The 25,319-nt window shown below is 39.8% G+C and overlaps 5 protein-coding genes and 2 long non-coding RNA genes across 9 annotated transcripts in view; all 7 read right to left on the minus strand.

Moving 5' to 3' along the window:
• The window catches only part of LOC124342055 (THO complex subunit 2-like), a 366,722-nt gene extending 360,232 nt beyond the window's left edge, over positions 1–6,490 (minus strand). Inside the window, exons 1-5 of the mRNA XM_046795025.1 lie at positions 6,426–6,490; positions 6,251–6,360; positions 6,117–6,173; positions 5,948–6,046; positions 5,765–5,875 (exon numbers count right to left, since the gene is read on the minus strand). Of these exons, the coding sequence (XP_046650981.1) occupies positions 5,765–5,875; positions 5,948–6,046; positions 6,117–6,173; positions 6,251–6,292 (309 nt within the window). The 5' untranslated portion in view covers positions 6,293–6,360; positions 6,426–6,490. The remainder of the gene's footprint in view (positions 1–5,764; positions 5,876–5,947; positions 6,047–6,116; positions 6,174–6,250; positions 6,361–6,425) is intronic.
• A 40-nt stretch (positions 6,491–6,530) lies between these two features.
• Positions 6,531–7,714, minus strand: LOC124343086. Its single transcript, XR_006919134.1, has 4 exons — positions 7,565–7,714; positions 6,875–6,965; positions 6,735–6,797; positions 6,531–6,545 (listed from the first exon to the last, which is right to left on the minus strand). It is a non-coding gene; the product is annotated as an uncharacterized LOC124343086 (long non-coding RNA).
• A 2,672-nt stretch (positions 7,715–10,386) lies between these two features.
• On the minus strand, positions 10,387–15,018 carry LOC124343034 (ankyrin-1-like). 2 transcript variants are annotated; one of them, XM_046796142.1, is made up of 3 exons: positions 14,971–15,018; positions 14,742–14,844; positions 10,387–14,680 (listed from the first exon to the last, which is right to left on the minus strand). In XM_046796142.1, the coding sequence occupies exon 3, from the start codon at positions 14,591–14,593 to the stop codon at positions 11,933–11,935; it is 2,661 nt and encodes an 886-aa protein (XP_046652098.1). In that variant the 5' UTR covers positions 14,594–14,680; positions 14,742–14,844; positions 14,971–15,018; the 3' UTR covers positions 10,387–11,932. The 2 variants fall into 2 exon arrangements, with proteins under 2 accessions (XP_046652098.1, XP_046652099.1); XM_046796143.1 differs by lacking the exon at positions 14,971–15,018 and having other exon boundaries at positions 14,742–14,956.
• Positions 15,019–16,758: 1,740 nt separating this feature from the next.
• Positions 16,759–17,691, minus strand: LOC124342056 (speckle-type POZ protein B-like). The gene has a single exon (XM_046795026.1). It carries the CDS (start codon positions 17,689–17,691, stop codon positions 16,759–16,761), a length of 933 nt encoding a protein of 310 aa, XP_046650982.1.
• Positions 17,692–18,456: 765 nt separating this feature from the next.
• Positions 18,457–19,446, minus strand: LOC124342057 (TD and POZ domain-containing protein 1-like). Its single transcript, XM_046795027.1, has one exon. The coding sequence runs from the start codon at positions 19,444–19,446 to the stop codon at positions 18,457–18,459; it is 990 nt and encodes a 329-aa protein (XP_046650983.1).
• Positions 19,447–20,772: 1,326 nt separating this feature from the next.
• LOC124343082 lies at positions 20,773–23,082 on the minus strand. 2 transcript variants are annotated; one of them, XR_006919123.1, is made up of 5 exons: positions 21,901–23,082; positions 21,556–21,833; positions 21,320–21,474; positions 21,160–21,253; positions 20,773–21,093 (listed from the first exon to the last, which is right to left on the minus strand). It is a non-coding gene; the product is annotated as an uncharacterized LOC124343082 (long non-coding RNA). The 2 variants fall into 2 exon arrangements; XR_006919124.1 differs by having other exon boundaries at positions 21,556–21,694; positions 21,901–22,718.
• A 1,198-nt stretch (positions 23,083–24,280) lies between these two features.
• On the minus strand, positions 24,281–25,213 carry LOC124342058 (speckle-type POZ protein B-like). Its single transcript, XM_046795029.1, has one exon. It carries the CDS (start codon positions 25,211–25,213, stop codon positions 24,281–24,283), a length of 933 nt encoding a protein of 310 aa, XP_046650985.1.
• Between the last annotated feature and the right edge of the window lie 106 nt (positions 25,214–25,319).

Genomic DNA, 25,319 nt, shown 5'->3' on the forward strand with positions numbered 1-25,319 from the left:
ATGAGGGAATTCAGAGGCTGGATGACTTCGTCGCTGAAATCAACGGAAGCGAAGCAGCTTCGGGAAAGTTACAATCCTAATTTCATTAATTCTTCTTTTGAGTTGAAATGTCCCCAGCTCGATAGCTCAATGGCCCGTCGCTTCAAGGATCCCAACATCAAAGGTCCAGAGCTGTCCAAGGCGGAAGCGAACGAGAAATCTCTCAAAGCAGAGCAGTACAAAGTTCTGGATGTGGCCCGTCCACTCCTCTTTTTACGGGAGAAGATGTCCGAGAGAGAAGAATTCAGAGGGTCACCTATGGCCAATGCGGTTGATACTGCGTTGCGCTTATGGGGCCATACCTTCCACGGCATCACGGCTAGCCGACGGGAGAATCTTTTGAAGATTTCAGACCCGAAATTTGTGTCGCTTCTGTCTGAACCAAGCCGTTTCAAGACTCGCCAATGCGGGTCGCTATTTGGAAGGACCTTCATCAAAGGAATGGTGAAAGAGGCCAGGGATGACCAACAACTCAGGATCGTCAGCCGTGGCAGTGCCCCTTCATCGTCTCGAGGACACGGAAGCGGCAGCGGCGCTAGAGGAGCGCCAAGTGGTTTTCAACGCGGCGGTAGCAGCCGTGGCGGGCATTACGGTGGAAGTTTCAACAACGGCGGTTTCAACAGAGGTGGAGCAGCTAGAAACAACACCTTCAACAACAATCGGTATGTGTCAGACTTATCTGTTCCTTTAGTTATTTTGGATTCGGTCATAGTGGGCGCCAGGCTATGTCATTATGTTGAATTTTGGAAATCGCTATCTAAAGACCCCTGGATCTTATCAAGCGTAAAGGAGGGGGTAAAAATTGATTTTATTAGCCCGCCTTTTCAAACAGTCGCAGGCCGTAATATGAAGATGGGAAAAATTCAGTCAGAGATTTGTGACAGGGAAGTAAAAAGTTTATTAGAGAAGGGCGCTATTGAAAAAATCGCCACGTCTACAGAGGGGTTCATAAGCGGTCTTTTTGTTATACCTAAACGTTCGGGCGGATTTCGCCCTATTGTAAACTTGAAATCCTTAAATAAATTTGTTAGACCGGAACATTTCAAAATGGAAGGCATTAGCTCGCTTCAAGAATTGATCCGCCGGGATGATTTTTTTGTTAAAATCGATTTGAAGGACGCTTATCTCACCGTTCCCGTTCACCCGGAGGATAGGAAATTCTTTAGGATACTTTGGGGGGGCGTTTTGTATCAATTTCGATGCCTAGCCTTCGGTCTTTCCTCTGCCCCTTGGATTTTCACCAAAATTTTGAAACCAATCGTAAATTTTTTAAGGAGACAAGGCCTTCGTTTAATAATTTACCTGGACGATATTCTCATATTAAATTCAAACGCGGAAGGGGCAGGGAGAGATTATTTATTTGCGGTGTCCATTTTGGAAAAGTGTGGTTTTCTCATAAATTTAGAAAAATCAGTGGGCACACCTGAGCAAGTCATTGAATACCTAGGTTTGATTATAGACTCGAAGTCTCTTTCTCTTTCCCTCCGTCCCGAAAAAATTGTAGAAATTATCGATCTTTGTGGGAAAGCTTTAGAACGGGTTTCAGTTTCCTTAAGAGATATTGCCAAAATTTTGGGTAATCTTGCCTGGGCGATAAAAGCAATTCCATTTGCCCAATCACACTATAGAGACCTCCAGGCGCAGTACATTGAAAGTTGTAAACAATTGGGGGGATCGCTTAATTCGACTATCATTTTGGACAAGAAATCGAAACAGAATCTGACTTGGTGGATAGCCAACGTGAGAGAGTCTAACGGCAGACCGATGTCGGCAACAGACCCCGATCTCACAATATTTTCGGACGCGTCGCTTTCAGGTTGGGGGGCAGTAATGAATGAGGTTTCATCAAGAGGTCCGTGGACTCTCGGTGATAAAAACAGGCACATTAATGAGTTGGAACTTTTGGCGGCTCTTAATGGTTTAAAATGCTTTACCAGTCAGGTCTCTAACCTATCAGTCCGCCTTATGTTAGACAATTTTACGGCGGTGCATTATATTAATAAGTCAGGCGGAACTAGATCTCCAGCTCTCAGCGCCATATCGGCGGACATTGTAGATTGGTGCGAGAAGCGCCAACTTTCGATCGAAGCAATACACCTACCCGGGGTTCTGAATGTTCTTGCAGATCAGCAATCGAGAATGCGGATCGAATCCAGCGATTGGAAACTACAGGAATCGACGTTCCAGCGGATTCGGGCCCTCTGGGAGCCAGAGATAGACCTATTTGCCTCGACATGGAATCGACAATTGAACCAGTTTGTCAGCTGGATGCCTCAGCCGGAAGCAATGGCAGTCGACGCTTTTTCCCTGAGCTGGACCAATCGGAGGGGATACGCATTTCCCCCATTCAATATGATCGCCAGATGTCTGACAAAGATCATGAAGGAAGAGGCAGAATTAATTCTGGTGGCACCGGTTTGGCAAGCGCAACCGTGGTGGCCGACCATCATGGAGCTAGCCTGGCAGCCCCCCCGAATAATTTGTCCGGAGATAGCATTGCTCTCGGACCCATTGGGCAACCCCCACCCTCTTCTGGAACGGGGATCCCTCCTGTTAGCCGTTTGGATATTGTCCGGAGACGCTTCAAAAACAGCGGCTTTTCGGAACGAGTGGTCCAGCTGCTCGTGGAAAGTAACCGTGAGGCCACATCAGCTTGCTACCAGAGCTCATGGAACGGTTGGCTCGGTTGGTGCGCTCAACGGGATCAAGATCCCGTGTCTGCTTCTCTAACCGTCGTACTCGATTTTCTTTCCGAATTACATGAAGAGGGTAAGGCTTATAGGTCGATTAATGTTTCTCGATCTATGCTCTCGGCTACGCTTAGCAAGATCGAAGGTTATGACGTGGGTAAACATCCTTTGGTTATTAAACTTATGCTAGGAATTTTTAATTCTAACCCTCCGAAACCCAGATATAACTCCTTCTGGGATATAGGCTCGGTGCTATCTTATCTGGAAGGTCTCGGTCCAGACACCTCCCTATCGTTCAAAAATCTATCATCTAAATTAGTAATGCTTCTCGCCTTGACTTCTCTTTTCAGAGTATCGGAGATCGCGGCCATCGATTTTAAATCGATCGTTTTTTCCGGGCCGGTTGTGAAATTCGCTCTGAGTCGACTAAGGAAGTCACAGCGTAAAGGCTCCCTGCAGGTTTTTTCCTTAAATCGCCTTGGTTCGTCGCTTCTAAATTGTCCGGTCTCATGTTTGGAACGTTACATTTTCGTAACGAGCGAATTTAGGAAAGAATCAGCAAATTCCAGCTTGATTTTAGGTCTTAGGTCTCCCCATCCGCCTATCGGCGCATCTACGATTGGGCGCTGGATTAAGCTCTTACTTTCAGAGGCGGGGGTCGACACAACTACTTATTCTGCCCACTCTACGCGTGGGGCATCAGCTTCGAAAGCCGTGAGCGCCGGCCTTTCAATTGATTCAATTTTGAAGACTGGTAGTTGGGCATCCGAGAGTGTATTTTCTAAACACTACAACCGCCCAATAAATAAGGATACATTTGGAATGGTCATTCTCGCTGGAGAAGCTAACGAAGATGTGCTTTAAAATCACTGTATGGTTAAGGTCGAGCAATTTGTATGCAATTGGAAAATTGCTCGAGGTCGCGTAGCGACCGAAGAGCAATTGAGATTGCTTTCAAAGAAGTGAGACCTTAACCATAGTTAAGGTTCCCCACCCTCCCACTCAAATTGTTTTTCTTGTTCTTTTCTTTTCAGAGGACGTGGTCACCACGGTTCCCGCAACAATTAATCGGCCGGTCGCGGATGCCTATTTTTTCAAGAAGAAGTCTATTTTATTTTGGCCGAAAAGGTCTAAAGTATCGAGGGGGCGGTAGCGCCGAAGGGGCCTCGATCGTCTTTCTTTTGTTTTGCGTTAGAGCGGCTGAATACAAAGTGTCAACACTGTATGGTTAAGGTCTCACTTCTTTGAAAGCAATTTTCCAATTATTTAACAAGTGAATGTCGCTCATATTCAACCTGCTTTTTAAAATAAGTTAAGTCTATTTATGTGATGCGGCAGTAAGTTTATTCCTGTTTGACTGCGTATTTTTATCCTGGAGTGGTCATTTTAAAATGAGTATTAACGAATGATGGCATATTGGCAAATTGTGAAATATAAAAATTGCATCTTTTTTAAAATCGGGTTTGTCTCAATTTTTTCAGTTACCTTTTCCAATGTATAAGCTCAGCAGTCAAAGGAATTGAAGGAAAACGGCCACTTGCCATGTCTTTATGTCTCTCTCCAAGTCTCCGTCCCAATATCTTGACTTGATTTTGTAGGAGTAAGAAAGTGACGACCCCGTTATTGATTGAATGGACATGTATGGTATTGCATATTCGGAGAAAAAGAAAGCCCACTAGTGTACTAGAAAAATAAAAAGATCCCGACCTAGAGATTCTCTGGGTTATCGGAAAGAAGGTCCGTTGGCTTTGTTTGAGCATTTTATTTTAAGAGTCTATAGAAATTAATTACTTGTTTCATTTGAACTAGTCGGTTCACACCATTCTTTCTTCTTCATTTCTTTCTTCATCAGAACTTTCCTCGTCAGAACTTTCTTGAACTTCATCCTCCTGATCCCAAGAACGGACCTTCATAATTGTGCGATAAGATCTAAGTTCGGCTGGATTCAATATCTAAATGACAAAATTCGATTGCATAAAAATTAGCACAAAAATGGAACGCTTGAATTTACCCTGATGAATTTTTCAAAGTCCCGAACGTAGTCTTCATGCTTCTTTTTGTGTTCTTCAATGAACTTCTTCTTTTCTTTCTCAGACACCGTTCCCCAAAGAGCATCAATTTCAGCAGGAGTAAGTTGACCCAATTTGGAATGATGTGTCATAACGTAATAACCAGCAGCACTCCTAATGATGAATAAATATTTCAATGGTACCATCACTCCACACTACACCAGAAATTTTAATTACGCTGGTGGTCTAAGTGGTTCAGTCATCTTCTCTGCTTTAAATAACGATTGACTAGCCACCAAAGTAGAGGATGTCAGAGTTGTTGAAGCCACTTTTTCTGTTGATGACTTCACATTGGCATTCACAGATGGCTGGATTTTCGAAGGTGACTTAGCAGAATTAGAATCGGCACTGGACGGTGGTTTTTCGGGCGGAGAATCACTGGAATCCTCTGAGGATTTTAAAGATGCGGAAGTGCATTGACTATTTTTATCTCCATCCTCCATACCTCGAGCTCGATTCCTCATAAATATGCGGAAAGATCTAAGTTCGGCTGGATTCAATGACTTAACACAAAAATCGATTAGATAAAAATTGGCATAAAAAAGAAACGCTTGAATTTACCTGGGCGAATTTGATCATATCCAAAACATAATCTTCATACTTCTTTGAGTGTTCTTCAATGTACTTCTTCCTCTTTTCCACAGACAACTTTATCCAAACAAAATCGATTTCATCAGGAGTACGTTCACCAAATCTGGACTGATGCGTCATAACGTAATAAGCAGCAGCACTCCTAATAATGAAAATAATTCGATGGTATACCATCACTCTACAATATAACAGCTAAACTTTGATTACGTTGGTGGTTTAAGTGGTTCAGTCATCTTTCCTGCTTTGAATAACAATTGACCACTAGCCGCAAAAGCAGGGGATATCAGTGTTTTTGGAGCCATTACATTTGTCTGGTGATAAAAATAAAAAAATGTCAATAAAATAGGCAGGGCATTTACTATCTACTTTTCATACCACTTCCAGACCAGATGGCTTCTCCAAAACAGCATCTTTTTGTTCCATGGAAGGCAACATGGAGGAAGTTCTTGGCTTTTTAGGCTGATCATCAGGATGCTTCTGGTTATTCTGGAAAATGAAAACCATCACAAAAAATTATGAAGCAATTCAAAGATAAATTAAGCAAATAAAAACTAATACCTTTCTTCTTTTGTTTAAGTTATTATAACATGGTCCATCTACCCACGATTCAGCATCTTCTAACACTTCGGCAAGGATCCGATAATTCCTCATATGAGTCTATCGTATAATTGGATCAGTTCATAGAAGTGACGTCTTTCGAGCCAAAAATGTTACAACGTTTACGTACTTGAACATGTAACCACCGATTTTTACACTCTTCTGCAGAATAATCTTGAAATTTAATCTGAAATAAAAAGGCATTTGTTTAAAGTTCAATCGGATTAGTTTTTACAAACTTAAAATTTGTAATCAACAACTTACAGATTCCCAGTTCAAATGGTTGACACGCGATTCGTACTTCATGGCATCATCTTTTGGACAAGCTTTTCGGATACGCTTGAAGAGCTCGCAATCGTCACTCTTGGGCCATGCTGTAATTAGAGAATAATGACACATTAAGATCAATACAACAACGCCTTCAGCAGTTTTCTTATACCTAAAGGAATTTCATTTTCTTCTTCGTTCTCTTCCTCGTCGTCACCTTCTACTTCGTCACCATCTTCTTTCTCTTCCTCCTCATCTTCTCTTTCTTCATCATCTTGGTCATCGACCTCAACTGTAAAACAAATAAAATGTAATAATTTTACAACATCATGTTTGCAGTGTACACACATAAAATTTCTAAAAGTAATTCTGGAATAAAAATTATTTAAATTTGTTACGTAGTTTAAAAAATTTAACTGATTATTACTAATATCAATAGTAAAATGTTACACACAAAAACAAATATGCAAATAGTAGCTACCTAGAGGTGAATGTGAACCATCATCTGGTATTGGACTGGAACGTGCTTTGCACTTTCTAGAACCTAGGAAAATTACATAACACGTATTAACAACAAAAACAAATGAGTTGTAAAACTGTTTTAAAATCGATGCCACTGACCTTCATTCATTCGCGCGATTCTAGGTGAAGTCGATGCAACGTCGTCGTAAATCCTTGTTGGTTTTCTTTCGTTTCCCATTTTATTTGAAATCTGAAATGACAAAAGATATTTTTGAGCACACACTTAGTCTTAGACTTTGGAAAGAGCAAAGCAAATCGATTAAGCAAAAACCCACAAAAACCATTTTCATAATAACATGCTAAACTAAAGATTCAACTTTATTGTAAAGGTGCTAAAAAAATACGAGAAAATTACCACAGATAAAGACCACTTTTCTTTAACTAAAGATGCGGGGTCATTGCCTCATTGGCGAGAGAATCTCATACGAGGCCGACAAGATGAGCCCGACGACCCGCCACGTTTCCATGGGAACCTCGCTTGACGTTTCAGCCAATTATATTCCCATGATGGCATTCGAATGGCCATTACAATTAATCATCATAACACAGTTAATGATTTCGACAGGTGTGGAAACAAAATAAAGGTTTTAAAGTAACTAAGAAACAGATTATTATTGTGGAGTTTCACATGAGCAACTTGGCCGATTCCCAAATCCCAATGGTCAAGAGTCGGCCATGTGCCAGAGCGACATTCGACCATTCCTTCTTCATGGCCAGAGTCACCGTTTCTTACAAACAGAGCTATCTGCAAGTTCTATGGCTAAGCTTTTTATCTATTGTTAAACTTACCACAAATTGAAGAGACCTATAACGCGTCAAACATCAACACTGACGAATGAACAGAGAATGCAGAAAAAGTAAAAAATCTATTGCAAAGAGCACAGCATGACTTGCAAGCAGACGAGCCATATACAACTAACCACGGCAGCCATTCTTGAAAGAGCCCCTTAAGGCAAAATCGAACCTTGGTAAAATATGGAATCCATTTTTTCTGTCGTCTGCTCTCTGGACCTCTGGTCACTGGTGGCGTGGCTTTCATTTTTCATGGTATGGATGAATTCTCGTCTTTGCCGCTTGATTTCGCTTCGGTATTTAATTCGGTTTGGCAACATGACAGCATTGCCAACTTAGCCTGTGGCACCCTATGGCTCCTCCTCCTTCGACCTTCCTCCCCGTCAAGAAAAAATGTCGGCAGTCAGTTAGCAGTTACAGCCTTTGCGTTGGAAGATATTTTGTTGTGTTAAATTGTTTATCGAGACGAAGGCTATGAATGTTGAATGCTTCACCAGCTTCAATCAGCTTTTTTGTGTTTTGAATGGTAAATTACATTAATCTCAACTAATTTTTACAGAATGTGTGGGTCCTAGACTAGATCAATCCATTTCACCATGTGCAGCAGTGCAGTTGAATAGTAGCTGACATCATGTGACATATTTCTGCAATGAAGATAGTTCATTCTGAATAGCACTATTTTGTGTGGTGATTCAACATTAGTCATGAAGGACTCTGTTTTAAGTTACGCAATTCAGATAAGTTGGTTGGTGATTATTGTATTATTAACTATGTATTTTTCATGATGTTTAATAGTGATTCAAAATTGTTCATCAGTTCAGCATGATGACTGGATTATTACAGTAGTGCTACAGTCTGGATGGGATTCAACTCGTGGAATTACAGTTGTGAATTTTGGTCCAAGGCTATCCTGCTGGTATGTTCTATTTACAACTTTGGTCGGCCAGTTAAAAATTCATGATAATAAAAGAAATTCTTTTTCCAGGCCTATGATATGAAAGTGAAATAGACTCTGTTGGATGTTATTACATTCATTCAGTTCCCTATAACTAGTGTTTGATGGCTAGTCACCCTGTGTGGATGACTTTCAACTGTATCATCTGTCAACAAAGAAATCGCACTTGAGGATTGTATTTTCTTCAAAATGTGAGGTTTAGTTTGTGGTTGTGCTAAATTTTCTCTCTCGTAGGTTGTTTTCCTGATTGACATATTCATGTCAGCTGTTAACGTTTGGTTTCTCTTCTGTTCGTCACCAACATAATCAGATGTTTGATTCTCATTTTGTGGTAGTATTTCTTGATTATATGATTACTACCACAGACCTGGACTGCTGATTTTGAGGATACTTTATTCTACAACAATAATTTAAAATTTTATTGTTCGTACAGCATGTATTTGTTCATCTAACATTAACTTGTTATTGTTTCGTTTCAGAGATTCCTAGTGTTGGAGCCTGGCGTTGCTGCAGCGGGTCTACATCTGGCGGTTACTAGTTAATCCTCGACATTGCGTAAGTTGTGTGTTCCGCAGTGATGATTTGGGCTCTTTCTGTCTTGGCTTATGGCAATCTCGCGCTGGGAAGTAACTCACGGGATACATTGTTGCTCAATCGAAACCCTCGGTAAGGTCTGAGATGAGCCACCAAACGGCACCAAAGTTCACCAAGACTTTCAATGGTATTTCACTAATAATAACGAAGACAATTGAATCTAGGAAATTTTCTTCCGGCGTCTACAGCTTACCTCCCGTCACCTCCGGATTATGGCCTGCTGCCTCCTGCTGTCGGATAATGTCTACGCGGAAATTGATCCTGACACAGCACTCCACAACTGCCTTTGTTCAGGTCAGTTCCTTAGCCTACCCACTAGTATAAACCCTAGGAATTATTCTGTAACGCTATATACACACTACTTAATTTTAGGAAAAAACAACATTTGAAAACGCGATTTTTTAGTAGTTCTATTCCCCCTATGCATGAAAGCATTCATCTAGACATTTTTTTTGTGTTTATATCCTTTGGTGTTGAATTAATGAGAAGTACTGATTATATGCGAATGAATTTTGTCACTTTTATCGTGAAGGGGCTTCCCTCCACCTGGGGAGGATAAGGTAGATCCTACCACATTGCACCACTTGTGATCTCATTTTTCATATCTTGTCCCGGCAGCTAATTGCATCCTCTTTTGTCTTTAGCCACTTTTTGGGATTTGAAAATTGTTTGCTCGTTGTTTACTCAAACTTTGACGATGCGTCTTGTTTTTGTTGGGCGCTAAGGCGTAAGCATCATATGTCATGTTGTCAGATCTGAATTGCAGTTGTGGTGGAGGTAGAGAGGAAATTAATTTCATGATGGCCCACTTCATTTCAAACCCTTTCCTCTCGTTCTCTTTCTTCGTTACAAGAAGAACAACTTGTCTTGTCTACTTTAGTCAGTTTGTTTGAAAACGAGCTTCAGCTCGAGCTTAGTTGGGTCCGCATTAGTAGGTTTCGTGAGAGTCATGTTGATTCCGCCGGCGGGTAGTTTTTTATCAGCTGCAGTCGATAAAAGCAGAGGAAGTTGCAATGGGTCGGACTTGGTCATCCGCAATGGACTAATCAAAGATGAACGTTTACAGGGAATCATCCAATCAGAGCATAGTCTAGACAACACTCCCGAACGACACGTTCGAGCACACACATCGTCCTTAAGCCCCCTATTTTGGTTTAATTTTGGGTTTTTATCGCAAATTTTAGCAGCTGTAGACAAATAGAAATAATAGAATCGAAAGAACTCGTCAGATCAGGTATGCAATCGTTGCTTGAAGACCAGACAACCCAACTCTGTTGTGGCCGGTTTACGAGACACTTCCTTTCCCTCTTCTTTTCAGATGACCATATACGTTCTGAACGTAGCTAATAGTTTATTTTAAAAGGACAGTTCTCCTGTTGTAGACAGGTTGCAAGAATTAAATTTACGTCGACTCGATACGTTGCGTCAGCAGACTCTTTAAAGAGAAAAATGTCCCGTCTCGTGCAAATGGATTGAACCTCCGTTTGTCCTTGGGCGTGTTCATGAAATGTAAACCCCAACCGCCGCCGTCTTATTTCTATTCTCTCTCAACATTTTCATTTTTTAAAATGCGCAATTATCTCGACAAAGTGAATGCAAAATTTAAAAGTTTTTTCTCTTTTTGACCATCGGTTTGAATGATGAAATGAAATCAGATGACTCACTGTCTCGATCGCATTGGATCTTTAAAGAAATTTGATTTTTGTTTGATATTGTGATGGGGGGGGGAGCTACATCGTTTATTCACGGTTGCGTCACTCACGCTCATAACAACTATGCGCGGGGCAAGGGGAGTCGTTAAAAAAAAGTCGACTTTCACGTTTGTCTCCCCTTTTTCCCCATTTATTTGATTTTGAATCGGTTCGATATTGCGAGTACGATTCCTTGGGCAAACAGCTGCACTTTTTTGCGTGAGTGACGTCACGTCATTCACAACTCAACTATGTTGTTCTTTTTTCAACTTTCGAGACGACTCACTTCTTGCAGTCCTTCTTTTCTCTTTTATTCGTCCTCTTTCTCTCTTGTTTCTTCTTGTTGTTTTTATCCGTCGTGTCTCGTTCACGACCCGAATACAATCGAGTCCTACAAATACGTAATATCACCCGTTAGCTGGTAGAGATTACTGACGTCGGCGTCGTCGCCTATTCGAAATAAAAGAGCCACAGCGTTGCTTTCGTCGAAAGAAATATTATTCAGCAAAGTTCAGCAAAGAGATCATTTATTTGCTGCTGTCCTCTCCATTGCGAAATTGTTCAGTCATCACTAGAGACATTGATGAATAGGCAGTTATGAGAGAGCTACAAGAATCTTTGCTGCGAAAAGTTTCTTTCATGAAGAGCAGCTCGTCGTGTCGCCTTTGATTTCGTTTTCGAATCGCAGTGTTCAAACAATTGACGTAATTGTGTAAAAAATTCAATTCACTTCCTTTTTGTGCTTCAACTCTGTACGTGTATATCCACGACCACATTTTGTTTTGATATGATTAACGTTGTTTATTAGTATCATAGGAAAGAGTTGCTACAATTGGGAAATTTACGTAATTAATAGCTACATGCATAGAATTTAGAGAGAAAACAATTGGGAAAGCGAAAGAATTATTTCGACTATATTATCATAGTGCGCAGTCAGGGTAGATTTACTATGATTATAAAATATTAACGAATGTGTTTTCAATTGATACGAGTACAGTGCACTGTGCATCGAGTCGTCGTTTTTAGTTATTTATCAGCGTTTATCAATGTAAATATTCGTTTTCTTAAGACATCCACCAACACGTTGACAAGGAATACCAAGGCGGAAGTAATCCAGTGGTATATCTAATCGACGCGGCAGCTGTCAGCTACGACATGTTGCTGGTCCATCGCCTTTTGTAAGAGGTTTATGATCTCTGGTGGTGATCCAGACTCCTGGGCATAGTCGAGAGCAGTTTTCCAATATTGCCGTTGATTTAAATTGTCTTTATGAGTATTTTTAAGGATTAATTCGAACGCTTCAACATCTATATCCTTCCATCTGGCAGCTAGGTGAATGGCCATTGGACCTCCAATGTCCTTGATGTTTACATCCAATTCCGGGTGTTTGAGTAACGCGTCAGTTGCGGTTTTCGAATGTGAGTACAATGCCAAGTGTAGGGCAGTTTCTCCGCACTTGGTTTTTGAATTGATTGTGCCACTGGATTTATCCAGGATTTTGTTGAACAGGCTAGGGGTGATGTCTGATGTCAAGCTACTTTCGTCTAGTTTGTACCCTGACCGCTTCACGTACAATTGAAATATATTTTTTTGCGAATCCGGCAATAGAGAACATTTCAATTTCCACTGGGCAGCTAGATGAAGAGGTGTGAGATCAGCAACACTGGCTATAGAAGCATCCGCATTGGAATCTAGCAATTTTTCTATAAAAAAAACAGATTGGGATTCGATTGCGCGATGCAGGGCAGTTGTATCGTAATTATCTTTGACGTTTATCTTATCTTTTTCTTTTTCAAGAATGTTTTCGACTGTTTCCAATGGAATGTCCGACCAGAAAGCGGCGAGATGAAGGGCTGTATATTTATCGTGTGTCTGGGCATCTGCGTTGACCGTTGCTCCTTGTTTCAATAATTGTTCAGTTGCTGTTACAGATTTGAACATCAATGCGTTGTGAAGAGGAGTTCTTCCTTTGTTGTCCGTTTTGTTGATGTCGCTGGTATTTTTGAGGATTTTCTCGAAAAGTTCATCCTCAATGTTTGGCCATTTCGCTGCTAAATGAAGGGCTATTTCACCATCGTTTGTGGCAGTGTTGACGTCTATTTCCTTCTCTTCCAGCAAAATTTTACATGCGTTTGGCGACTGCGATTTCAGTGCACAGTGGAGAGCATCATGTTTGATTCTCACCAGAATTTTTTTCAGCAATTGTTCAGGACATTCCGGCCATTGAACTGCCAAGTGAAGGGACATTGTGCCGTTCTTAGCGGTGGTGTTGGCACCTTTTTCCAATAAAAGTTCTGCAAATCTCACAGATTTTAATTGAATTGCCGTATTCAGGACACTGTTTCCTATTCCGTCTCCGGCTTGAATGTCAGCTTTATGCTTTACAACAAGCAGTTTGAATATTTCGTTGATTCTATCATCAGGACTGTTGCTCCAACGTTGCACAGCTAAATGAAGTGGTAAAAGCCCGTTGCAGTTAATGGGCCAATAGACTTTGGCTCCTTTTTTTAGCAATTCTTTAGTTTTATCCAGTGAACGTGCGTGAATGGCCCAGTGAAGTGGCTCGTATCCTTTTGCGTCGACCTTATTGATTATATCGGTATTGGCTTCTTTTAAAATTTTTTGAAAAAGATCAATGTTACATTTTTGCAGTTGAGCAGCTAGGTGCAGAGGAGTTTCTTTAGAAGAATTGATTGAATTGATGTTAGATTTTTGTTTATCAAAGATTTCTTTTACTATTTCCCATTTTCCTCCACGCATCGCTAGATGCAACGCCGTGTCATTCGTAATATTGTTGACGCCATTGAAATGAATCTTGTCTGAAGGTTTGACAGAGAAGTCGTTTGATTGAACATACTCTAGAGCTATGAAAAAGACATTGTTTGGCTTTGCACTAGTGGATTGAACACCTTTCTCCCTGACCAAGTAGTTTTTTATGTCGTCTCTGGAAAAAGCTTCTGCCCATTCCAACAGAGTGTAGCCTTGGTCGTCCATCTCGTTGATGGATTGGATTGTTCTTGTAAGACGTTGAAACTCTTCTAATTCCATCTTTTCCAGTAGAGCTAGACGGAGAAATCCTTGTTGGTTTCTACTTTTCTGAATGGAAGTCTCATTATGTCCGTGCTGTTCAATAACTGGCGCTAATGTAATATTTAAACATTTGAGTAATTTGGGTGAGATGGGAGGTTTCCACTTTTTCCTTTGGTTGTTTGTGTGTTTGAAGACGAACGAGGCGAAATTCCAGCAATTTGACAGAAATAAATGGTAAAATTCTCCCAATTGGTAAGTATCATATATGATTCTCAGTAAAGATTCAAGTGATCTGTTGGCTTCGGCAGTCTTCTCTTTGTTGAATGGCTTGGGCCGCTCAATAGTTTTCTCTTTTTCATCATACATCTTTTTGATGACATCCTCTTCTTTTCGAGATTGTTGAAGAACAATGTGGTGTCCGTTCTTATCGAATGACCACCACATCACCTCGTTTTCTTTGTTTTTGGTTTGAAAAACTGCGTAAGCGTGAAGTATCCATTTTGGGTAGCCCTTCATAGGACAGGTGTAAACCTCAACATTGACAATTTCATCAGAAAGCGCTGATTTCAAAATGTCGATACTTGAATCTCTGGTTGTCGACGCGTAGTACGTAAAATAAGGGTCGGATAATTTCACGTCCAAGATGAAATTTTTGAGGAGGGCGTCATGTATCTCGTGCACTTTTTTAAAATTCTGGTCCACGTACTGGACGTACAACAGTTTCCCTCTGGACTCTCTTCCAAATGCAAAGATCATTTTGTTTCGTATCCGTTTGGAATTTTTCTCGATTCCTTTTATTTGATTATTCCTCTTGCGTTATTCGCCTATTTCAACCCCCAAAATCTATACGAATTTAAGTAATATTAATTGGTTAATTTTATTCTATTGACGATAACAAGCTTACGTGATGATGTACGACGTGAGAGTAGCTTTCCAGGTTTCCACCCTGGAATTTTGTCTTTGTAGTTCAGAGGTGATACTTGTAGATCTCATTAATCGTACCCAATCTGGCGAGAATAGCAATGAAAAAGATTCGCAAATGTTTGATTTAAACAATAACAAGATTTTAGTAAATTTGAAATTGTTGGTCTAATTTAAAAATCAATTTCTTGCCAACTGTAATGTTTGAATACTTAGTGGACTGTTAAATCTAGCTGCCTCTCTGCTGCCTATTTCGAATTAAAGTGCGGGAATTTGTGCGGTCGCTCGGGACTACATCCAATATAATGACTCAGACATTTCACAACTTTGTTATTGTAAAGTTGTTATAGCAGCTGCATGCTGCAACTGTGACGAAGCCAAATAATGTTCGGTTGATAAATACCGCCGTTGAATTCAATTCCGTTTGAACAACATCAGCTCTTATATATTCTAAGTGTCGGTTTAAATCAACTTTGCGGTCTGAAATAGACAATCGGCTCTTCACATCCTGTTGAATTCATAGGGGGAAAAAGGAAGTCTATCACTAACTTGCAAAGTTATTTGTTTAGTCATGGCGGAGAACGTAGGCCCAACCTCGAGCTCTTATCTGCTGTGTCAGCATGTTATTGATGGCCTGGTAGATGATAGTGAGAATTATTCGATTGTGTTATTTGCTGTCCTCTCTGTTGCGAAATTGTCCAGTCACTAGAGACTAGATGAATAATAACGTCGTTCCTTTACTTGAACAGGTGTGCGACTGATGTATGACTATAGGCAGTCGTTATGAGAGAATTACAGGAAGCCTCATTTTGTCTTCTTATACTGACTGTGATGTCTGCTGTGTGTTTTGCTGCGAAAAGTTTCTGTCATGAAGAGCGGCTCGTCATGTTGCTTTTGATTTCAGAGTCGCAGTATTCAAATTATTGACGTAATTATACAGTTTAATCATTTCAGTTGATTTTCATTCGGATTTTAGCGCTAAAGGCATAGCAAAGAGAAAAAGACGATGATTATTATACCGATTTTTTGTTTTTTAAACTAAAGATAAATGTAAGAAAGACAAACGTAAGAACTATTAAGTGCTTGTGTTGGTGATAAGGACAAGCGAAAATGAACAATTTTTCTACTTTTTTTTACGGGACTAAACAATTTTTAAAAAATTTGAAATCGTCCTCTGAAACTCTGAAATGATGTAGAGAATTCCTCTGTCTGCACTTTCCGTTTTAATTGTATTATTAATTAAGACACTATACTGGAGTGGAAAAGTTCACTGTAGAACAAACAAAAACTGCGTGTCGTTACTGATATAAGAGCTGGACATATCGGCCGAGAGTTCAGCAACGCTTAGGGAAATCTTCAAAGTTGTAGTTAATCCTCTCTGATTTTGAAAGTCGACTTTTTTAACTCTTTAGAAACTGATTATGATTCATATTTGTCCTCGTCTCTCTCCTATGCGGAGCTGATTGGCCATCTCGTTGAAAGTGAGTGGACAATTTTTTTGAAAAAGAATGTGACTTTATGTCCCTACGAAATCGACCGGGATTTAAAAAAAAATTTCATTTATTTTTTAAAAAAGTTTTCTTTATTATTGAAATGAAATCCTGAAACTGAATTGTATTTCCGTCACAGCGCGATGAATTTGGAATTTCTGTTTCCCTTTTGAATTTGATTTGAACCGGCTCGATATTTTGAGGACGGCCACTTATGGTCGAGCTTCCTCCTTTCCTTGACATTTCTCTCTTAATGAACCGGACATAGGACATATATCAAGGACAAAGCTACGGGAATGAACGAACAACATTTGTCACTTTAGTGCCGTATTTATTGCAAAATTCTGTAAAATGAATTTCTCAATGCAGTAGAAAAATTGTATTCGAATTCGAGAATGACATTTTTATAGATAAGTAGACATGAAAATCTAATACTCGTAGCAAAAAATGAATCGTTGATTGGTCAGATTTTAAAGACGAATTTTTGATTGTCTTCAACTGCTGTTTCCATTAGTCGGTCATTTCCGGCCCTTTCCCTTCGTTCAAACTGAGGAAGTGAGTCGCCAGTTCCTTCAATTCGCTCTTTGCTGAGTCGGGCAGATGTTCATTTGATAGAATTTCAAGACAATTTGCTGGAGACATTTGACAAATCAAATAGTTTTCGCATTTCACTTTTAAATCATCCAGTAAATATTTGTCGGCAGCGATCAATAGTCTTACGGCCAATGTTTCCATAGTCTTTCTACTCAATCGTCCCGTGTAGATAAAGCGGAGCAGTTCATGAAACACATCCGGTTCAATGTCTTCAATTTCGATTCGATTTGTAAAATTTTCTTTGGTTGGATGCTGAAACATCGCCTCAAAAACTTCACTTTTGGCAGCCAAAATGGATTTGTGGGCGGGGAATTGACGGCCGCCGATATTGAAACTCACGTCGCTAAATTTCATCTCATTGAATAATCCTTCAAGTTGATTAGATAATCCATCGCTGCAGTCAATAGCAACCGCCGAATCCATGTATGGAACGGGTTCTTGTTTGCTAGTAAGAGCGGAAATCGTGCAGCGAAATGTGAGTGTGCCATCTGACCGTAGAGACACTTCCGATTTCAGGATCTCACATCCGGATGCACGCCATGGTAATATTCGGTCGTCGTGTCGTAAAGGATTTCCGTTTTCTTTTATAATTGACACTTTCAAAAACTCTAGGTCGACTTGTCTATTCGAAGTCGGGTCAATTTGTACCGCAGAAATGACTAAAGTTTCTTTACAGTCGTGCATTATCAGACACCATGAACTATATGGAGTTTGTCGCGATGAAAAGTAACGTGACACGACCGATTTCCCATTACCGTCTGTAGTTTGAAGGAAAGGCACTTTCACGTCACTCCATATGAAATGGACTGAGACGATGTCACATCCGGAACAATTTGAACGTTGCGCCATATTTTCCAGCACGAGAAACGTAACAAGAGTTTAAACAGGTGAACTTGAATGAGCTGAAGTGGTTATACCAAATCCATTCACAACAGACTGTGATCTATTTACGCCAATGGATGCGCCATAGTCAATTTAAAGAAATGGGAGAATGCAATGTCCTTCAATGATGGGAGGTTTACTTTGTTTTTTATTGCTTATTGATTGACCTCACAAGAGTATTTTGTGCGATTCGCCCTTGAAAGAAATGACCAAGTAATAATAGATAGTGTAGGTGAAAATATATACTCCCGGTGGAATAATTATTATAATGATAAGACTCGTTTATTTAAAAAATCTCTCTCCGTGTGTCATCAGCTCTATCTTTGTCCTCTGTTGTTTACGTGGTAACGATGATTGGGTTGATGCTAACGAACGATAGACGGAAGAACCGAGTTAATATTATCCTAGACGTTTTTCAAACCCTTTCCTCTTTCCTTCATTCTAAAGCTTCGTGATTGGTTGTTGCTCTTGATAAACCAGACATATCAAGGACAAAGCTCTTAAAAAGAACAAAAGAATTGTTTTTTTTTTAACATTTTTCACAGCAGTATCTTATTTATTGAAATTCCACAAAATGATTTTTCTCGATTCAGTAGAGAAATTGAATTAAAATACGTGAATGACAATTTTATAGATAAGTAGACATGAAAATCTAATATAATCGTAATAAAAATGAATCGTCGATTGGTCAGACTTTAAAGGCGGATTTTTGATTTTCTTCGATTGTTTCCATTAGTCGGTCACTTCAGGCATTTTCCCTTCGTTCAAACTGAGCAAATAATTCGCTTGTTTCTTCAATACGAATGAGCCGGGCAGATGTTCATGTAAAAGAAGTTCGATACAATTATCGGGCGACATTTCACGAACCAAATAGTTTTCACATTTCACTTTCAACTCTTCCAGAAAATATTTGTCGGCAGCGATCAATAGGCCAACGGCCATCGATTCCATCGCTGTTGTACTCAATCGGCCCGTGTAGATGAAGCGAAGCAGTTCATGGAACACATCCGGTTCAATGTCTTCAATTGTAATCCGATTGGTCAATTTGTCTTTGGTTGGATGCTCAAACATGGCAGCAAACACTTCACTTTTGGCAGCCAAAATGGATTTGTGGGCGTTGAATTGACGGTCTTCAATGTTGAATCTCACGTCGCTGAATTTCATTTCATTGAATAATTTTTCGAATTGAATAGATAATCCATCACTGCAGTCAATAGCAGCCGAATCTGTTGATGAAACGGGCTTTTGTTCCAGCACAGGAAGATCAACATTCGTCCAGTAATTATTATATTTACGTGTAACGGGTACTATTGTCTTAGTAAGAGCGGTAATCGTACAGTAAAATGTGAGTGTGCCATTTGACCGACGTAGAGACACTTGCGATTTCGGGATTTGACATCCGGCTGGATGAAATGGTAATGTACGGTCGTCATGACGTAATGGATGTCCGTTTTCTTTTATAATTGACACTTTCAAAAACTCTGGGTCGACACCTTTTTCCGTTTTAGAATCAATGTGATTGGCAGTGATGACTAATTTGTCTCTCACGTCTATCAATTCCATATACCATGAACTATGTGGAGTTTGTTGGGACGAAAAGTAACGTGACACGACCGATTTCCCATTACCGTCTGTAGTTTGAAGGAAAGGCACTTTCACGTCACTCCATATGAAATGGACTGAGACGATGTCACATCCGGAACAATTTGAACGTTGCGCCATATTTCCAGCACGAGAAGCGTAACAAGAGTTTAAACAGGTGAACTTGAATGAGCTGAGGTGGTTGCAAAATCTACTCACAGACTGTGAGTTAATAAGCCAAATTGGAGAATGCTATGTCCTTGCTGAATGATGGGAGGTTTGTTTTGTCTTTTATTGTTTACTGATTGATCTCACCAGAGTATTGTGTGCGATTCACCCTTGAAAATAATGACAATTAAACGTGAAGGTGAAAACAGACTCCCGGTGGAATAATTATTCTAATGATAAGACTCGGTTATCACTTTTCTTAAATTTATTTCCCTTGTGTCATCAGTCTTGTCCTTGGTTGTTCACGTGGTAGCGTGATTGGGATGATGCCGACGAACGATAGACAGAATAGCCGTATTCCTGTTATCAGTCGATTAGAAATCAATTATGATTCCATCAGTCCAATACTGGGCCAACATTTGTAACGAGTCCAACTCTGTCGCTACTTTCTTTCAATCAAGTTCTAAATGAGAGAAATTGTCAATCGGCTTTCCAGTTACTACAATTGCTCTAACTATATTTCACTGTCAAATTTGTAAACAGTCTGTTTACTTTTTTGAAAAGGTAAAAACAGCAGGTGTAGAGCAATCGTCACTTGAGGAAGATTGTCATATTTAGAATGTGAAATAATATTTACGGCAATTTTTTAAAAAGTTTCCGTCGTTGCTTCTCCTGCTGCAGATGCTAAAGTTTATGATGTAATACCGCTGTCATTTAACGCATCATTGACACATTTTCCTTTTTGTTTTTATTTTATTATAGGTTACGAGTGTGGATGTATTCGCGAGGACGTTCTTTCTCTCTTTTCTTTCTGGAAGAAAGCCTTCACTCTGTTATGGACGGAACGGGATCACCTGGAGCTACTGTCAAATGGCATTTCCTTCATTTTTGCAAGGTAGGACAAACCGTTTTGATAGATCTTTTGTGTGCCAAGTGGGAAAAAGTGCCTGTGTTGTCTAGTGCTCCAGTTTTTTTTTCTTTCTATAATTCTAGTAATTATCTCTTCCGGAATAGTTGATCACCTAATAACTGACAGGGCGTGTCTTTTTTTATCCAATTCCCCCGACTTAAAAGCCACAATATCCTGTCGGCATTTATTTTGTTCTCTTGTTATACACTGTATTTTTATTACTTTCTCTCAATCGGCTTTTTCAAAATTTGTTGGTCTTCCGTGTTGGGCAGGTTCGCTCGTAAACGTACCAGTTAACGCGTTTTTACTAGATTTAACCTGCGGTCATTTTAATTATCAATCAGAACGATTATTAGACGCAATAAACCGGGAGAGTTGTGTGAAATGAATTCAGGGGACGAAATCAGCTGCTGGTATTTGCTTGCTGCTTGTGTTCAGAAATGAAACCAATTACATGTACTAAATATCGCCATTAAAATATCTAACAACTAAATGTAAATATAGGGTAATAAACCGAAAATAAACCGAAGAAACTTAACCGAAGAATAAAAAGAAAAAAAGAGAGCTTCAATAATTTCATAATCATGTTCTTTCGTGATGTTGGTCGTCGTTATTCTTGTCGATTCTTGTTCAGTTCATTTTTCAATTGGCTTTGTCGATCCAGTCCTTGTAGGCCGACACTCTGGTTTTCAGGCCATTTGTAGCGCAATCTATCAAAAGATAACCGAAACTGGTTGTTACTTGATTTGAAAATGCGTGTCTTATATAGTCGTAACCTTTGGTGTAGCTGTTGATTCCAAGGGTCCAAATAGCCCGCGTTCCTGGCGTTGCAGGAGCTGTATTAATGACGACTGGACCGCCAATGTCTTGCTATAAGTTTAGCATATGAAATATAGGGAATTTGATTGATTAAAAGAGAAAGATTTTTAAACTCACCTGACATGTGAATTGGTTATTGTTGGTAGAAGTAACACAGGTGCTATTCTCTGAAACATATTGTCCAAATGTCGTGTCCGCCCTACAGTCGGCGATGGCCGACATCGTAACTACACCTTCTCCCAAGTCTCCGGTGGATACAGCATCAGTCTTGACTGTCATTTGAAAAAGAAAAAAAGGTTATTACCTAATAAAAACCAAGGGAAAAAAATAAGCTAGTCGTAAATGTCAGTTACCAGCACCCCATCCCAGAATAACAGCAGGTTTGTCGACGTACTGGTCGGGATCGGTACTCGCCGGTGGTAGACAAACAGGAGCGACAGTCTTGGAAAGAACCACGGGAGTGTCCAGTATAATGACGGCGATATCGTTGGCCTAATCGAAATCAAATTGGAGTAGTAAATCAAATATCAACGGTTTTGATTCATCCACACGTTGAACGTAAAGTAATTTTTTCTGGAATAGTTTTCCAGTTGGCAAGTCGAGAGACATTTTGGGTGTTCTTTTTTAAAATCTATTACCAGAAAATAGACGCTCGTTATTTCATTATTTAATTGTATGGAAATTGTAATTTGATTTACCTTGATTTTACTTTTTTTAAAAGATTTTTTGTTGTTGTTTACAATTAATGGATCGCCACGAGCAGTTGCAATTTAATTGCGTCAGCAGACTCTCAAAAAAAAGAAAATGTCCAACTGTTTTGCCTTGCGGGGGTTTTTTCACTTGTGAACGAAATATCGATCGTCGATTTTTCACCTTCAAGTTTTGATGAACCGGCGGACGGAACCGGCGTGTTTGGAAGCCACTTGTAGACTGGTTATTGTAGAATGTTTTCTTTTTTGGCCAGCGTACAGCAGCTGATCGATTTCACCGTGGATACACTTACAGCTAGGCGCTTACGCCACTACCCTAAATCTGTGTGTGTGTTGTCGTTGACTCTGCTCAAATTACACCTCTAAATGATGAAATGTGTCTAAATTCACGAACGTTTTGTTGTTTTAAATGCAATGCTCGAGTTGAAATCACTGTGACTCTCGTCGGTGAGTTTTGGCATTGATTTTGACTGGAACCGGTTTTACATTGGGAGGACGACCACTTGTAGAAGCTTCTCTCTTTCGTGAGTTGACGAACGAAACTGAACTTTAGACGCAGGCTGCACCACCTTCTTTATACCACAGCTGTGTGTGTTTCGTAATATTTCCCTTTGGGGCTTTTTTCATCTGGCCGTTCTTTCTCGTTTTCTGCACTCTCCAGTCTTGATCCTGTTGTTCTTGAATATTCTGTTAGCCCGTGTCTGTTGGAATTGTACACGTCATCAGCTCAGCACAACTTTTTATTTTATTTTTTTCTTTTCGACATCCTTTCTTTTAAATTCGTTTAAAAACATCCGGTTGCTGGTCTCTTATCAAACCATAGATCCACTCCCCCCCCCCCCCCTCATTTGCCTTTCGTTCAAACTTTTCCTCTTCATTTATTCTTTTCGTCTTCTTTTCTATTCGTAGATCAGACATGGGATTATATACAGAAGACCAGACAACCCAACTCTGTTGTGGCCGGTTTACGAGACACTTCCTTTCCCTCTTCTTTTCAGATGACCATATACGTTCTGAACGTAGCTAATAGTTTATTTTAAAAGGACAGTTCTCCTGTTGTAGACAGGTTGCAAGAATTAAATTTACGTCGACTCGATACGTTGCGTCAGCAGACTCTTTAAAGAGAAAAATGTCCCGTCTCGTGCAAATGGATTGAACCTCCGTTTGTCCTTGGGCGTGTTCATGAAATGTAAACCCCAACCGCCGCCGTCTTATTTCTATTCTCTCTCAACATTTTCATTTTTTAAAATGCGCAATTATCTCGACAAAGTGAATGCAAAATTTAAAAGTTTTTTCTCTTTTTGACCATCGGTTTGAATGATGAAATGAAATCAGATGACTCACTGTCTCGATCGCATTGGATCTTTAAAGAAATTTGATTTTTGTTTGATATTGTGATGGGGGGGGGAGCTACATCGTTTATTCACGGTTGCGTCACTCACGCTCATAACAACTATGCGCGGGGCAAGGGGAGTCGTTAAAAAAAAGTCGACTTTCACGTTTGTCTCCCCTTTTTCCCCATTTATTTGATTTTGAATCGGTTTGATAAATTGCGAGTACGAACCCTTGGGCAAACAGCTACACTTTTTTTCGTGAGTGAAGTCACGCCATTTCACGACCTTTTGTTGTTGTTCTTTTTGAAACATTGTGAAATCGATTTCATTTTCATTTTTCTCTTTTATTCATTCATCGTCTTTCTTCTTGTGTCCCTTGTTGGTGTTATCCGTCGTGTCTTGTTGACGACCCACATGTCGGTATTATACAACAAAGAGATCATTTATTTGTTGAATCCAAGTTTCAAACGTTTCGATTTTCAAACAGACACATGCAACTATGACGTAATACAACGCCATCTGGTAGTCATTCGCCAAACTCGATACCACAAATTTGAAAAGCGAAAATGACACTTTTTCTACTTTTTTTACGGCACAAAAAAATTTTTTAAAAATTAAAAGTTGTCCTATGAAATGATGTAGAATTCCTTTGTCTGCCCTTCCCTTTTTAATTACATTACAAATTGAGACACTGCTCGAGTGAAAAAGTCCACTGAGATTGTCCCTCAAACAAAAACTAGACATCGACCGAGAGTTCAGCAACGCTTGGAACAATCTCCAAAGTTGTAGTTAATCCGCCCTAATTTTGAAAGTCGATTTTGAACTCTTTAGAAACTGATTTTTCACATTAGTGTCTTATTTATTGAAATTTCACAAAATGAATTGATTAATGCAGTAGAGAAATTGAATTAAACTACGAGAATGACATTTTTATAGATAAGTAGACATGAAAATCTAATATACTCGTAGCAAAAAATGTATTGTTGATTAGTCAGACTTTAAAGATGGATTTTGATTTTCTTCGATTGTTTCCATTAGTCGGTCATTTCCGGCCCTTTCCCTTCGTTCAAACTGAGGAAGTGAGTCGCCAGTTCCTTCAATTCGCTCTTTGCTGAGTCGGGCAGATGTTCATTTGATAGAATTTCACGACAATTTGCTGGAGTCATTTGACGAACCAAATAGTTTTCGTATTTCACTTTCAAATCATCCAGTAAATATTTGTCGGCAGCGATCAATAGGCCAACGGCCAATATTTCCATAGTCTTTCTACTCAATCGTCCCGTGTAGATAAAGCGGAGAAGCTCGTGAAACACTTCCGGTTCAATGTCTTCAATTTCGATTCGATTTGTAAAATTTTCTTTGGTTGGATGCTGAAACATCGCCTCAAAAACTTCACTTTTGGCAGCCAAAATGGATTTGTGGGCGGGGAATTGACGGCCGCCGATATTGAAACTCACGTCGCTAAATTTCATCTCATTGAATAATCCTTCAAGTTGATTAGATAATCCATCGCTGCAGTCAATAGCAACCGCCGAATCCATGTATGGAACGGGTTCTTGTTTGCTAGTAAGAGCGGAAATCGTGCAGCGAAATGTGAGTGTGCCATCTGACCGTAGAGACACTTCCGATTTCAGGATTTTACATCCGGATGCACGCCATGGTAATATTCGGTCGTCGTGTCGTAAAGGATTTCCGTTTTCTTTTATAATTGACACTTTCAAAAACTCTAGGTCGACTTGTCTATTCGAAGTCGGGTCAATTTGTACCGCAGAAATGACTAAAGTTTCTTTACAGTCGTGCATTATCAGACACCATGAACTATATGGAGTTTGTCGCGATGAAAAGTAACGTGACACGACCGATTTCCCATTACCGTCTGTAGTTTGAAGGAAAGGCACTTTCACGTTCCTCCATATGAAATGGACTGAGACGATGTCACATCCGGAACAATTTGAACGTTGCGCCATATTTTCCAGCACGAGAAACGTAACAAGAGTTTAAACAGGTGAACTTGAATGAGCTGAAGTGGTTATACCAAATCCATTCACAACAGACTGTGATCTATTTACGCCA

This window comes from Daphnia pulicaria, chromosome 6 (genome assembly GCF_021234035.1).
Source record: "Daphnia pulicaria isolate SC F1-1A chromosome 6, SC_F0-13Bv2, whole genome shotgun sequence".
NCBI classification, from domain to species: Eukaryota; Metazoa; Arthropoda; class Branchiopoda; order Diplostraca; family Daphniidae; genus Daphnia; species Daphnia pulicaria.